Source organism: Mercenaria mercenaria, unplaced genomic scaffold (genome assembly GCF_021730395.1).
Source record: "Mercenaria mercenaria strain notata unplaced genomic scaffold, MADL_Memer_1 contig_4818, whole genome shotgun sequence".
Taxonomy (NCBI): domain Eukaryota; kingdom Metazoa; phylum Mollusca; class Bivalvia; order Venerida; family Veneridae; genus Mercenaria; species Mercenaria mercenaria.
Window position 1 is genome coordinate 5,458 of NW_026463076.1, and position 15,228 is coordinate 20,685.

General features: G+C 34.8%; 1 protein-coding gene across 2 annotated transcripts; it reads right to left on the bottom strand.

The window, feature by feature from the left end:
• Nucleotides 1–209: 209 nt before the first annotated feature.
• On the bottom strand, nucleotides 210–13,057 carry LOC128554196 (kelch-like protein 11). 2 transcript variants are annotated; one of them, XM_053535445.1, is made up of 3 exons: nucleotides 12,962–13,057; nucleotides 6,888–7,177; nucleotides 210–6,617 (listed from the first exon to the last, which is right to left on the bottom strand). In XM_053535445.1, exons 2-3 carry the CDS (start codon nucleotides 7,157–7,159, stop codon nucleotides 5,153–5,155), a joined length of 1,737 nt encoding a protein of 578 aa, XP_053391420.1. In that variant the 5' UTR covers nucleotides 7,160–7,177; nucleotides 12,962–13,057; the 3' UTR covers nucleotides 210–5,152. The 2 variants fall into 2 exon arrangements, with proteins under 2 accessions (XP_053391420.1, XP_053391419.1); XM_053535444.1 differs by lacking the exon at nucleotides 12,962–13,057 and having other exon boundaries at nucleotides 6,888–11,075.
• Between the last annotated feature and the right edge of the window lie 2,171 nt (nucleotides 13,058–15,228).

The following is a 15,228-nucleotide window of genomic DNA, read 5'->3' on the forward strand; positions in this document are numbered from 1 at the left end:
GGTACTTTTAACAAATTTTGCTTTCATTTTCCCACAAGACGAACAAGTAGCTTTTATCATTTTTCTCCCGTTTTTTGTTATAACATAATGGGGGTTTATATTACCAGTAAATCTTCTTTCTTTCAAACAATATATTTTATTTTGTAAACTCATCTATATTATATGTATTTTAATTTAAACCATACAATATCAAGACAAATCAAGTGCGCTCTGTGGTTACTATTGTTTATTTTTCATAAAGATGTTACAAAACAAAGTATCGCTGTACGACATATTGTATAAGGTTTTAAATATTAAGAATGTAAATCAAAACGAACAAACAATTACGAACTATTTTAATAAATAATATGAAAATGTACCTAAAACGACTCCTATACTACTTTCAAAATGTGTGGAAGTAGCGTAGTAACTAAATCTAAAAATAAACGTGAACATCGTACATGGAAGTGGTAATAATACATGGGAATTCTATTAATTCTAAAAATAGACGTGAACATTGTACACGGAAGTGATGTAGTAACTAAATCTAAAAATAAACGTGAACATTGTACACGGAAGTGACGTAATAATACATGGGAATTCTATTAATTCTAAAAATAGACGTGAACATTGTACACGGAAGTGATGTAGTAACTAAATCTAAAAATAAACGTGAACATTGTACACGGAAGTGACGTAATAATACATGGGAATTCTATTAATTCTAAAAATAGACGTGAACATTGTACACGGAAGTGTGTAGTAACTAAATCTAAAAATAAACGTGAACATTGTACACGGAAGTGGTAATATCTAAAAATAAACGTGAACATTGTACACGGAAGTGGTAATAATACATGGGAATTCTATTAATTCTAAAAATAGACGTGAACATTGTACATGGAAGTGCGTAGTAACTAAATCTAAAAATAAACGTGAACATTGTACACGGAAGTGATGTAGTAACTAAATCTAAAAATAAACGTGAACATTGTACACGGAAGTGACGTAATACATAGAAATTTAAATTAAAAAGTTGTTTTTTAAAAAAATATAATTTATAAAAATTGTTGATTTTAAATTAAAAAGTTGTTTTTAAAAAAAATATAATTTTTAAAAATTGTTGATTTTAAATTAAAAAGTTGTTTTTTTTAAAAAATATAATTTATAAAAATTGTTGATTTTAAATTAAAAAGTTGTTTTTAAAAAAATATACGTTTTAATTAAATAATTTATAAAATTTTTTATAAATTATTTTTTTTAATTAAATTTAAAAAGTGGCCCAGACAGCCTATTTACTATACTACTGATCGAGCCTTCTCATAAGACACCAGTGCTGGTTTTTCCAGAAAGCGGACTCGAGAGCGGTTCAAATAAGCTTTCAGCTTTCATCTCAATCGGGCTAAATTACGTTTTAGTGTAAACTAAAATATCAATGTGCTTGTGAACGTGTTTGCAGACTGAAAACTACTGAAGGGGCACCTGGGGTCTTCCTCCACCATTTAAGCTGGAAAGTCGCCATATGCCCTATCATGTGTCGGTGCGACGTTAAATCCAACTTAAAAGAGAAAGAAAACTACTGAAAAGCGCACTCTCAGCAGCAACTACTCTTTCGGTACCTAACAAAGTGTTTGAACGTGAAATTCGAATCAGTTTTGTATGAAAAAGGTCTACTTTCATTCACTTTGTTGGAATGTGTGCACATGCACTTGTTTGGCCATTTGTTGTCACTCTATTGATATCTCTGATTATGCAATCAACTTCAGGGCACATCATCACCATTAAAAAGTAAAGAGTGTGTCTGTGTTTACAGATTTCCTGATATGTCTTCCGTATAGTGGCAGTGTCGGCAGTATCATACTCTGCATAAGGTGTCGACCAAATATCTGCATCTAATGTATGTGTAAATTAATGCGTGGCCACAATAAAAGGGTCATTTGTTTAAAGGATGTTCAGTAAATTTTATATTTATACATTTTCATTACAACTCCGTTACTTCAATAATTTGTAATTTCAGGTATTCTTATATACAAAAACACTTTATGTCAGACACAATGACAAAAAAAGAGAAAAAAATCCAAATGATATTTTAGCACGATGAATTACATTCTTAACATTGAAAAACACATACATACCATAATATTGTTTTAAGAAGCAAACAGAAAATATGGTTAGGACTACGTGTAATGGCGAATTCGCAGTCTTAATGAATATCTCCGAATGCCCTAACACCAGACCCGCGCCCACACCGCCCCCCACCCTCCATAAATGTTATATTGAGATATGGATGTCGAGACATGTATTAACCCCCTATCCCCTAGCTTCCATAGATCTGTGACTATGTCTGATGACTTAGTTGCAAAAACAGATGGCGGCCAAAATATTTCGATCATTTAACATCATCTTATTAATTGAAACTGTCATCTGATACAGATTGGATTTTCCGTTGGGATATCTTAAATATATGATTTTTCTATTTTCTTTGCTCAGCTATGAATTATAGCGTATGTTAAATTCAATATAAATACACTTTGTCTTACAAATTATATGAACTGTATTATAATACGAATAGTTTGCGTTGACAATTATGAAATTAGCGGAAATTCATTAGCAATGAAAGTTTATAAAATAATCGTTACACCATTTTGCCCACAACGATCGTGTAACCAAGATTGATTGGAAATCAATCAATTCTGAAGCTACAGGCAAATTAAAAACTTAATGTAATATCCAAAATGTATCAAACGGGAATGTGAAACTAGAAGTTATAATTATAGAAATCAAAAGAAATACTCGTTTTATAAATACGTTATATTAAAGGTTATAATTACAATATTTTATTTAAAAAACACTGAAATAAAATATACATTCCTAATAGTATGCTAACTCTTTGTAATTTGCCATCTTGCTCGGAATCCTTGGATATTCCTTAACAGAATATACGAAATGTGAAGTGATAAGGGTCATAAAATGACGCTGAAAATAGACTGACCTTTAAGCTAAACTCATTTGTTCGCATTATTGTACAGAGTCAACGTCAAACCATTACACCTATATCTTATTTTTTTATAATTTGCTTGATGGTTCTGTATAATCTAACGGCACTTCCCTTTTTTTCTGAAAATCATACATATTGAATAATACCTCCGAACTGCGTCAAATTAAAAAAGACGAACTTAGTTCTCTTATTTCCAGCACAACTCTAAGACATTCCATATTTGTCATCTACTAAACATTTCTGTAATAATGTAGAGTTTCAAGTCTTAACTTTCGTCTTTTTAAAAAATCGAAAATACAGTTTCAGTCAAGAGCGAGGGCTGTAGGGCCATCGAATATTGTTCTTATTTTAATCAAAGTCATTTGTTTTTAAGATACTAGAAAATGACAATATTACATATTACAAAATGTAGCGGATCAATAACTATACCAGTTACGGATCGACGGGTCGGGAGTTCGATCCATGGGTGAGCCGTATGATTCCAAGACAACTGAGTAAAAACATTGTATGGGAAGTCATTCGTTCTCAACCTTTGATTAATAAGGAGACGCTTGCAGTTACAGAGTCCAGGAATACAGGAGAGGTTAACCAAAAAACATATTGTTGTAATAAGGGGCGACCATTTTGGCAATTCACTAAAACAAGAAAATTATTACAAGTTCCTATGATCTTGTCTGTTTAGCTACTGGCTGCACCAACAATAGAATACCTAGTGGTATGAAATCATTGTGTGAAGTTTGAATGCCTTATGTATGATACTTTCTTGCTTAGCCTTCAAAATGAGACAAGACATATAACAATAAAGCCGGGAATCCATGACCTTGAACTTACAAATACTATATCCAAAATCTATGGAGATGTTTTTCAAGAAGTGTGAAGTGATTTTGTGGAGTCTGAAAGTTGTAAGTAAAATACTTTCTGACTTAAATTCAGGAAACAGAAACAAACTGAAGTCGGAGATCAGTACACCTGACCTTTAAACCACAGACCCAAAGCAGCTATCAAGTGTAATGAAGTATTTATATGAAGTTAGCTAAACCTTACGCGAAATAAGATATTTCCTGAGACTGGAAACGAAACAATATATATAAGTTAAGTCAGACCCATGTGACTTTGGTCTTGTCCCTCTGTTTAAGATTTCGAAACATACACCTCCTGATTCTAGGAATATGATGTAAAATATCTTGAGGTGTAACTCTTTACCTTCATATTCACTAATTCTCAACGAAAGCATTGTAATTTCAAAATTACACGCAAATGTATCTACATCAATCTGACTAAAGTACCTGATCTTCTAAACGAAGATCTGAGAACGACCCATTCACATTCGTCTTCTGTAAATTTTGGATTTCCAGTATTACTATTCTTATTTTCGCAAATCTATTTTTGTTTGAACCAATCAGACAACTTGTTCGAATGTCAAAGAGTAAGAAAAATTTGCAGTTAATCTAGGGCTCGAGCCCGAGACCTCTCGCTTACAGAGTAAGTGCCCTACCGACTGAGCTAACCGGCTATCTGACATCTTTCGACATAAAAATTGTTAATATCAAAAACCAAGGCTTTTTAAAGCTTGCAGAATGTTGTAAGTTATTTTTTGAATGGCTAGCGGAAGGGTTGTCAGAACGAGGCCATCAATAGCTCGTTGTCAGATCCTATGCGTAGCGTAATAGGAGATGTACTTTAGTCAGATTGTATCTACATGTACTCGCACTTCTTTCGCGTGATTTTTTTCAAATTTTATACATGCATTATTAAACCTAGAAAACAGAAATCATTGTTATTTAAAGCTACATATTCTGATTAAAAACTTTAAAGTATCTACAAAATAACATTTAGAGCAATTAAATGAATATAATATAAAGCACGAAGCGTATGCAACAGCACACACATACATTTCAAACGATATAACGTAGATTCGGAAAGTCGTAGTAGTCTCATCGAGTCTTCCATGAATCAATTAAATACGGTAACTCGTCTAGGACGGTCATTCTGCTGTAAGCTGGAATAATTGAACTGTATATTTTCATAAAGATAAACAAAAGAAAATAATAACTATCCATGGAAATTGGTTATAGTCCCTCTTCTTCAATCATTTGCTGTTAATATAATAGCAGCTAGTCATGCTACTAGATAAGTTAGTTAAAAGTCTACTTTTGCATTCATTTCTTTGACATTCTATCGATTTGATATATTTTCAATTCCTATGCTTTCGATTCCAGCAAACTGACCTGCAATGTCCCGTAACTGTAACTGTCCAAACTTACTTGTTACAGTTTTTGTGTTGCTACAGAATGTCTTCATTTTGACTCTACTTGTGCAACTGTAGTGCATTGTTATTTCAATTTTATATGGTGAAGCATTCTTTGTCAATGTCAAAGGCTCTTTTAAGTCAATTCTTCTATATGGAACATCTGAAGACTGAAAATCTTGTTCAAAGATCAGTTCATCCTCCTCTTCACTAGAAACTGCACCACGTGTATTTTTGTCTTCTTTTTGTTCAATATCTTCTTCTTCTTTGTTTTCTTCTTCAGAGACTTGATCCTGTTTTCCATCAGTTAGAGCTGTGTCTTCTTCCTTTAGTTTAAGCCCTCTGTTACTCTCACCCATTGGGAATATTTGAGTTTTTTTACATTTAATTTTTAAATTACCCGACACAGCAATGTTAAGCATGTTAAGCCTATCTGAAAGATCTTCTCCATTAGTAGCTTTAAGCGTCTGTGCTTTTCTCTCTGTATAGCTCACATATGTTGTATAATATGATCCATTACGTCTGTGTCTCTTTACTCTATGACTGTCTGTGGTATATGTTAGTTTCAAAACGTTTTTATTGTTCTGTCTCAAAAAATCATCTAGGTCAGATTGACTGATACTCTCAGCTGGGCAGTTTTTGTCTGTATAATGCTCACTATCGTATTGTAAATGATGCTGTATTTCTGGAACGGTTAAATTTGTCAGTTTAACATCTCTTGATACAGATATTTGAAAGAATGTACTAATACCGTCACATATATTTGGTTCTCCATCTGAATTATTTATAATCAGTATTTCTTCTTTTGGAAGTCTTGCTTCACACGAATTGCACGTCATTGAATGAAAGGAAGCATCAGCAGTATGTCCGTTAGCAAAATCAACAATGTCTTCATATTCCTCAACGGAATAGTAACCTTTCTTGCGAATACACTTCATCAGTGTCTGGGGTGTCATTGTTGGAAGTCTCAGATAATAAAACGATGGACCTAGTGTTTTTCGTATATTTGGGCCAGTCTTTTCAAGACCAACTTCTCCAATCTTTCTCCTTGCCCAGTCTTCAGCTTTAATGAATATGTTATTTTCATCTGCGTAGAACGTGTCACCTTTCAATATATATGTGAGGCAATCATCTGGCAATTCTAAGAAACCTTCGGAGTTCAAAATTTCGTCTGCATTTCTGTCAATAAAGGTGCAACATGCATCACGGAGAGTTGTTACTTTATAAAACATAGCCAGTGTTAAAATTCCACAAGCATTTTCTGGTGTTATAATTGTAGCGAGATAATCAGCGCAGAACTGTACTAGGTTTGTAACTTGGTAGTAATGAGCCATTTCCAGCACAGCAGAAGCATTCTCCTTGGTCAGGGTGACAGTGTCGCTGTAGATATATCTGCAAAAAGTAAAACATAGTTCTACTCATTTCTTTATTTCGTAATTTAGATATATTTGGTCCAGGATTCCGAGGTCCAGCTGCTAAGTATGCTGGATTCGAAAAAATTAATTATTAAGGGCATTTGTTACATCGGTAGGTACCGAAATTATGATTACATTTGTGATTGCAGACCACTAGTTAGTTTTAGTTGACATTTACATTAATAATAGCTGGTTTGGTTTCAATTATGTATTGAATACTGTTATAGTTAATTAGTTATTACAATACCGCAGAACTATATCAAGGGTGGCCCCGACTGCATTAGTCAGATCTACTTCGTCTTTTCCATCGGCACACGGACCGAAAAACATCGCCTGAAATACGGGACTTCTTGCAGCTAGAACTACTTTGTGCGCACTAATTCTTTCGCCTTCGTCATGATCTTTGCACCTGAATTTGACATCTGTCCAAAGCCTATTTTTGTACAGCTCTATCATGCAGTTACCTAGATCTTTATTGTGTTGCCAGTGTAACAATGGTTCTTGATCCGAACCTTCCATTTTGCGATAACTATCAACCTGAAGAACATAAATCATTAAGTTCATGGAAGATTTTGAAGACAAATAAATAGAATTGGTCGCTTGTTTTTAAACAAAGGCGGATATTTCGAAGGCATAAACGTCTAACCTATCCATAATGTATAATTGAAACACTTTGGGTTCAATGATTTTGTTTTAATTATCTCTGTATAAGAAGAGAATAAATGATTTTATGAAGCTTGCCTATCTACGTATCTGTTGATGCAAAATGCTAGTATATGATACAGAACATGTATGCACTAAATAATTATCACATACAAGATAAGCGAGACCAAGTTGTTTATATAAGACCCAAACATTTGTGTTAAAAAGCAGTTTTATTTATTTATTTATTTATCTATTATTTTATTTATTTATTTATTTGCAGAAAGAAAATTAGAGGTTCTTAGACAAAATAGCCGATTTATCATTTTTGCTTCCTTTCACCTAATACCTAAAGACATAGAAAAAAGACATAAAGGCCACGTGTTACTCAATAAAGTATAATACTACTGGTGATCTTTTTTCAGATACCTTTGGTATAGATGTACAAACACGCTAAAGTCTTTACATATATGTTAAAAGCAAATTCGATAAAGTGATCATTTGGGCAACCGTTTTTCCCATACATGTAGGCGCAGTTTTACTGATGATATCGATGAACATCAGCCAAGAGCCAACAAAGAGTAAGTGTGTCGACACTTATGCTACACCGTCCCAGAAGCGGGTCCGCAGGATGATAAGCATACACTTGTTGTAGCCAGTTTCATACGCATTCGGATGTCTGGCACATTCCACACATGTCTCTCTTTCTTTCCCTGCCTTTGACTCACAGGTTCCAGACCCATTTCCGTAGGAATGGGCAAAATCCTTTGTTGTAATCTCCATCGTCAACATCCGCAATTCTCGCTGGTGGCACAGTTTTAGATTTTCAGTTCACTCGGCATTTTGGGCTCAAAAGCTTTCTCACACCTAGTTTTATAAGACATGGTACGATCTCTTCTAGGCAAGTTCCAACAAGACGTTGCGACACTTCCATCTGTAACACCCTTTTGTCAGTGAATCTTGCAAGACGACAGAATATGCTCCATCTTGCCCCTTTTATTACATGGATCGTCCAGTAATCTCCATTGGTAACGATTGACTGGCGATGGCAGGAGATCCTGAGCTAACCGCAACAGAAAACTTAGTTTCATTGATTCGTACTACCAAATATGTCCGCAAATGAAACGTTCTTTTTTTGCACATCATGCCTATGCACCCCGTAGCGCCAATTCGACTGCTCTAGCTTTCGGCCATTCTGAATACACCCTGGAGCAACTCTGTCTTCCCCTACTGCCTGTAGTTGTTCGTCTGCGTATTTCTGTTATCTCCAAACCTTGACGACCAACATTTGTGCTAGTGTGTCCTTACGTCTAAGTCTACGCTCAAGTTGTCTGACCGGTACGTGTCTCAATGCCTATCGACATTCTGACCATAACACCATCGTAACCAGGCTGGTATTGGAGATTTTCAACTTCTCCATAACAGACAAAATTGGGAGCTGTACTTGTTTGGTTCTACCGTATAGTCCAATACTCGCGGAATCCGTAATTATCAACGCTAGTACCTGTTGACCTTCCAATTAATGAAGATAGCGGTGGATTTCGTGTTAATAAATTGCAATTATAAGTTTAAAAAATCATTGTCTTTTGTGACATATAATATTAGATATCTGTCTCAGTTATCTGATAGATTAAAATATTTTTTGAATTTGGGAATTCGAGGGCATGATGTGTTACAAACCTTACATCGTAATATATTTTCATATTGTACCTAAATGTGTGCATGATACGATGATGAATAAAAAACGAACGCTGAAATATGCTTTATTATTTATTTTCAAACATGACATAGATACGGAAAAAAACACATATAAAACACTGATATGATTATAAGAATTTAGTGAAGACAACATCAAATGAAAAGCAAACCTTTATGAATCATAGTCCAGTATAAATATTATCAAATAATTATATTGCTTTCAAGTAGCCGACTTAGATATGCCCCCGTTTCCGGGTCCTTTTCTAAGTTGTTCAGCCATGCTAAAGCAGTATGAAAGTTGACATCGGATCTCCCGTTCTTATGCAGAAAAAATAAAGACAGTCATTGCTCAATTATTTTAAATAATTCTATTCGTATAAATCAAAGCCCATTGAAGAATTGCAGTGAACGAAAGTCACTTTATTTAATTTGTTTGTCGTATACCGACGCTAATTACATAAGCGTGTGAAAATTACGCACGCACCGGTTAAAGGGGAAGCTTGGCGAATGTCAGGCAGAGGTGTGAACAACTTTGTAAACACAGCCATTCCGGCGACAAATTGTCTGTTCGACTGAGTAGGTGTAATTATCACTGTAATTAAGCCGAGGGGACCACCAAATGAGTTCGAGAGTTCGAATTTTCGAAGTTCGAGCGATCCGAGGTAGAACTATATAGAATAAAGAAGGAATAAATTCGGGACCGGGAGAAGAGTTCGAGCGATCCCAGGTGTTCGAAAGATCCGAGTTCGAGCCGTTGAAGTTCAACTGTATTAGTATGTCTGTCCATTAAGACCTTAAACTCATTTCATACAGTTCGAAAACACAACATTCATACATATACATAATGTATACTAGCCGTGAAAACTGGCCAAGCGCGTAGCTGCATTTAGACAGATACGCTGCTGCGTAATGAAAATCTGGTAAGCATACACAATTAAACTGGCTAATTTATTTGGTTGCACCAAGAAATCTATATCATGCAACGAAGATTGCTTAATACGCAATCATTGCTTACTTCATATTTTGTTTGAAGTACAGTAAACTGAAGTAATAGCAAACTGGTTTATATAATTAATTCATTTAACGTGCATTTAAAATAACCAATAATTGTCTTTGTAGTTTTATAACAATTTAGGTACAGTCATAGTCCTACTATTTGATTGCTTATTTTATAATCATCCTGACCATGTAAAATATTACATTCATACGCCGTCTATACGAGTCAAATTTCTATAATAAAGTTATAATGCAATGTCAAAATTTAAACTGTTGGTTGAGAAATCAGCAAAGAGACATTTCCAAAGCTAGGACAATTTGTAGATGTAATTTGTCACGCATAATAATTATTACGTTATTTTCAGATATCATAGATATATTTTATAATTGTACTTATCTGTTTGAAATTATCAATTATTCCATGGTCAAAGTGTTGTAGAAAATAAAATATTATAGAAATCAAATAATTACACCTAGTTAAATCCTACGCGTATTGCTAAAGTTTGACACCGGTACAAGTCATACAATATTACAGTATCTGACAACCAATTCACAGTGAAATAGATATGTTCTTTCTTTATAATCGCGGTGATTTCAGTTTTCTCAATGGCCTTATAGGTAACTGAATTATATGTATTATATTTCAGAAGACCTTAAACATTCTAAAAAAATATCCAATCAAGATTTCAGTGTAATACTTGGTTTTAGATGTCATTGAGGTATATCAACAATCACGCTATGTTTTTAACATTTTTATGATTCAATATTGTTGGTTAAATTTCTACTGAATGCTAATGTAAAAGCCTGAACTTTTCGTTTCTTCGCACTTCGCAATTTTAATATCGCGCTTCTCCATCATGAGCTGGAGATAATCAAAGCGCAGGATCGTGATTGCAAAGCACGAGATTACGATGACGAAGCATGAAATCGAGAATATTCACATGCGCGAAATCACGATGGCAAAGCGCGAAAATGTTAAAGTTTCGCAATCTCCCATTCGCCATCGTTATCGAGCGCTTCGCATATCGTTAGAGAAAGCGATGCATAAAGCGCGAAGCACGAGATCACGATGGCGAAACCGCGAAATAATTAAAAAGGTGTAAGAAACATTTTGCACAATATTGTTTTAGTTTAAAAAAGAGATACTAGTAAGGGAAGCCATTATTATACTGAGTTGGTAAATTGGTTGTTTTCTATAAACCTAACGAAGTTAACATAATAAAGACGCCGCTATACCGGAATGTACGGTGTTCCGTTTGGACAATCGTGACTTTTTATTTAATACTAAACCGCGATGCGCGATGGTACGATGACGAAAACGCGATGGCACGATGATGAAACAACGATGGTACGATGATAAAAACGCGATGGCACGATGACGAAATCGCGATGGTGCGATGGTACGATGGTGAAATGTCGATGTAATATCGCGTTTTCATCATCGTACCATCGCGTTTTCACCATCATATCATCGTACCATCGCGTTTTCATCATCGTGTTATCGCGTTTTCATCATCGTGCCATCGCGTTATCACCATCGTGCCATTGCGTTATCACCATCATACCATCGCGTTTTCACCATCGTACCATCGCGTTTTCACCATCGCACCATTGCCTTCCGGTGGTCATGCGCAGCGGTACAGTATATGTCTCAGTATAATAATGGCTTGATACAATCTCATTTTTACCTTCTACATCCTAACAAGAATAAGCTAAGTTTGAATAATACCATGTGACTATTACACCCAGCTTCTTATTTACTTTCATGCATACATAAAATACAAAGGACGTGGCCTTGAAGATTTTACAGTTTTAATGAACTAAGCACTGAACATTTTGTAAAACATTTTGCGAAAGAGCATAATCTAAATGGTAAATTTCTTTTCACAGTACACATTGAGATACATTCATCTATTCATCTAAAATACAAGTGTACGGAACTACGCATTTCTAATCGGAAGGCGATGGTACGATGATGAAAACGCGATGGCACGATGGTGAAACTACGATGGTACGATGACGATAACGCGATGGCACGATGGTGAAAACGCGATGGTACGATGGTGAAAACGCGATGGTACGATGGTGAAACCACGATGGTACGATGATGATAATGCGATGGTACGATGGTGAAAACGCGACGGTACGACGGTGAAAACGCGATGACACGATGGTACGATGATGAAAACGCGATGGTGCGACGGTGAAAACGTGATGGTACGATGATGAAAACGCGATATTACATCGACATTTCACCATCGTACCATCGCGATTTTATCATCGTGTCATCGCGTTTTCACCATCGTACCATCGTTGTTTCATCATCGTGCCATCATGCCATCGCGTTTTCGTCATCGTACCATCGTGCATCGCGGTCTAGTATTAAATAAAAAGTCACGATTGTTCAAACGGAACACCGTAGGAATGCTATCCCTATGCAAGGTATCAGTTTCAGATTTGGTACATTTGTATCATGAAACTTAGCATGTCTTTGTTGACTAGTCTAGTATTCCCGCTTAGCTCTATAGGGAGAGCGTTGGTCTACGGATCGCGGGGTCGTGAGTTCGATTCCCGGGAGGGGCGTATGTTCTCCGTGACGATTTGATGAAAGACATTGTGTCTGACATTCATAAATTACAAAATAAAGTATTGATTAAACTTCGATCCTTTTCTGGTTAGTTTTATACCTATAACAGAAGGACTGATTTTATATATACATAATAAATATGGCTACAAATAAGAAGTAGGCAATTATTTTCTGATTTTACAGACCAATGGTCAATATGTTGATCAATAAAATCATCGTTTATAAGCTACCATGTTCATATGTAGTTGTAATATATTATAATTTTTTGAAGCTTTCAAAATTATTCTAAAATTATTTCAAACCTTATTAACATATCATTTAAATATTTATTGTGTTCAACAAACAGAAAAAAACTCACAATACCTTCCTCTTGAGAGATAAATAATCTATAAAATTACCTTCTTTCGTTACTTAAATATTCCCTTTGAATGCCTTTCTATTGAATTTTTATACCTCAATACCTATGCATTCATTTATGATGGTTTGAACATATTGTATACCCCTTACAAATAAACCTACGTACTAAATATTACCTTGATAATGTTCTCTGCTAATTGGTTGTTTTCTATAAACCTTGTCACGTATTTTCTGAAAACGGTTTTCTTCTTTCATATCTGTATGTATTAAAGCGTAAATTTATGCAATACCCAACGATGAAGCGTGTTATTTATAAAGATATATGTTTGTATACTGTGTTCATATACCCGCACAAATTTCCCAATCTTTAACCCGCGAACCCTCATCGGTAATTAGCAAGTGATTAAAAATCAGGGACCTTAACCACTCGGCTACGGAGGTCCATACAAATATATACGGTACCTAAAGAATTTAATTTTAAAAAATACGGACATCAACTGTAAACGCTTATAACTCTGATCATGATATTAAAACATTCCTGGAACGTCCTATCTAATTTCTACGTAGTTTACCATACAAACAGTCCATCTATCAAGCCATTTCAGTATATGTAATCACCCACTATAATTTAGTTATTGCTGGAATTGACGTTTAAGGTACGTTTCAAATATATGTATAATATATAACGCAAGGGAAAAAAGTCTATCTAAAAAAACTCCACCATTTAAGCTGACATTTAGATGTAAAATATTACACATTATGTAAAGAAACGTAAAAAGTGATAGTGCATTCTCATTTGATTCAAACAGAATAATGATAAAATTTACAAATGCAAGCAAAGTATTTCAAATGAACACATTTAAACAGAAATCTGCTTAGATAAAAACTACTTTTACTTTTTAAAACGAACATTCAAATACAAGATGCTTAAATGTGTTGTACAAAAAATATAGATACAAATAACCAATTTAAACAATTTGGCATATATCGTACAAAACTGTCAGATTTATTCTGTGCATTTTTAAAGGTATATCATTTCTAAAATAATATAGTTATAAGTTTATAAAGTTTTCAAAAATTTTGCTTTCAACACGCTCAGTGATTCTAGCTATGCCGAAAAACGCTCCTACAAGCAGTCTGGACAGCAAAATCGCAGGGGGAAATTGTCACCAAGCATGTCCACCCTGTTTATATATTCTGGTCTAGCTATACCCGCTTATATTTATTAGCATTTATTTAAACCCTTTCGCTGCCTACGAGACGGCTTATTTGCCTACAAGACGGGTATACCCGTCTTGGGATTTCCCAACATTCCAGTCTATAAACAATGCAAATGACGTCACATGAATTTGTCCCAGAGCAAGCAATCATATCAAAAGAATGTTTCCCATCGTTGTTTGCTGCAGTATTTTTAGAATACTGTACATAGAAAAGCCCATAATGACCTTAGTGACTTGTAAATTTTCACATTTTCAAAATGGCGGACAGCGATTCAACTGCTGGGTAAAGTAGAGAAAACAGCTCCAATATTTCCTCTGAAGGTCGAGGATTCGATAAGGAAATTCGGTACTTCATATTGCTTTGTTTTCTAAATATTGGTTTACAAACTAAGCAGATTTTTCAATTTTTTTAGCTGTTTACAGTGATTCTTCCCCATCTAGCCCCTTCGCTGTCTACATGTAGGACGGGTATATCCGTCCCACATTTACGTCAGCATATTTCAAAGTAAAACAAGACTTTTTGTAGATTTTTTTTCATTTGTATGCATTTATTATTTTTCTTTCTAAAAATTATAGGTTTTGTATACATTTGTGAACAATAAAGCCTCTTAACTATTCTTTCAAAACCAAGGTGATTTCCAGGAAAGTGCCTTGGCAAATAAGTGTACATAACGTTATTGGTTCCTTGATGAGGTGATCGTTTGACCCAAGTTTGATGAAAATCCTTCAAGGGGTTTAGAAGATATAGAGCGGACACGAAATGGAAGGCTCAAACCTTTGACCTTCAGTTGTGACCTTGACCTTGAGCCGGCATTACTGACTCATGGGTTCTGCACATCGTCTTGATAAGGTGATCATTTGACCCAAGTTTTATAAAATTCCTTCAAGGGGTTTAAGAGATATAGAGCGGACACAAAATGGAAGGCTCAAACCTTTGACCTTGAGTTGTGACCTTGACCTTGAGCCGGCATGGCTGACTTATGAGTTCTGCATATCGTCTTGATGAGGTGATCATTTGACCCAAGTTTTATAAAATTCCTTCAAGGAGTTTAGGAGATATAAAGCGGACACAAAATGGCAGACTCAAA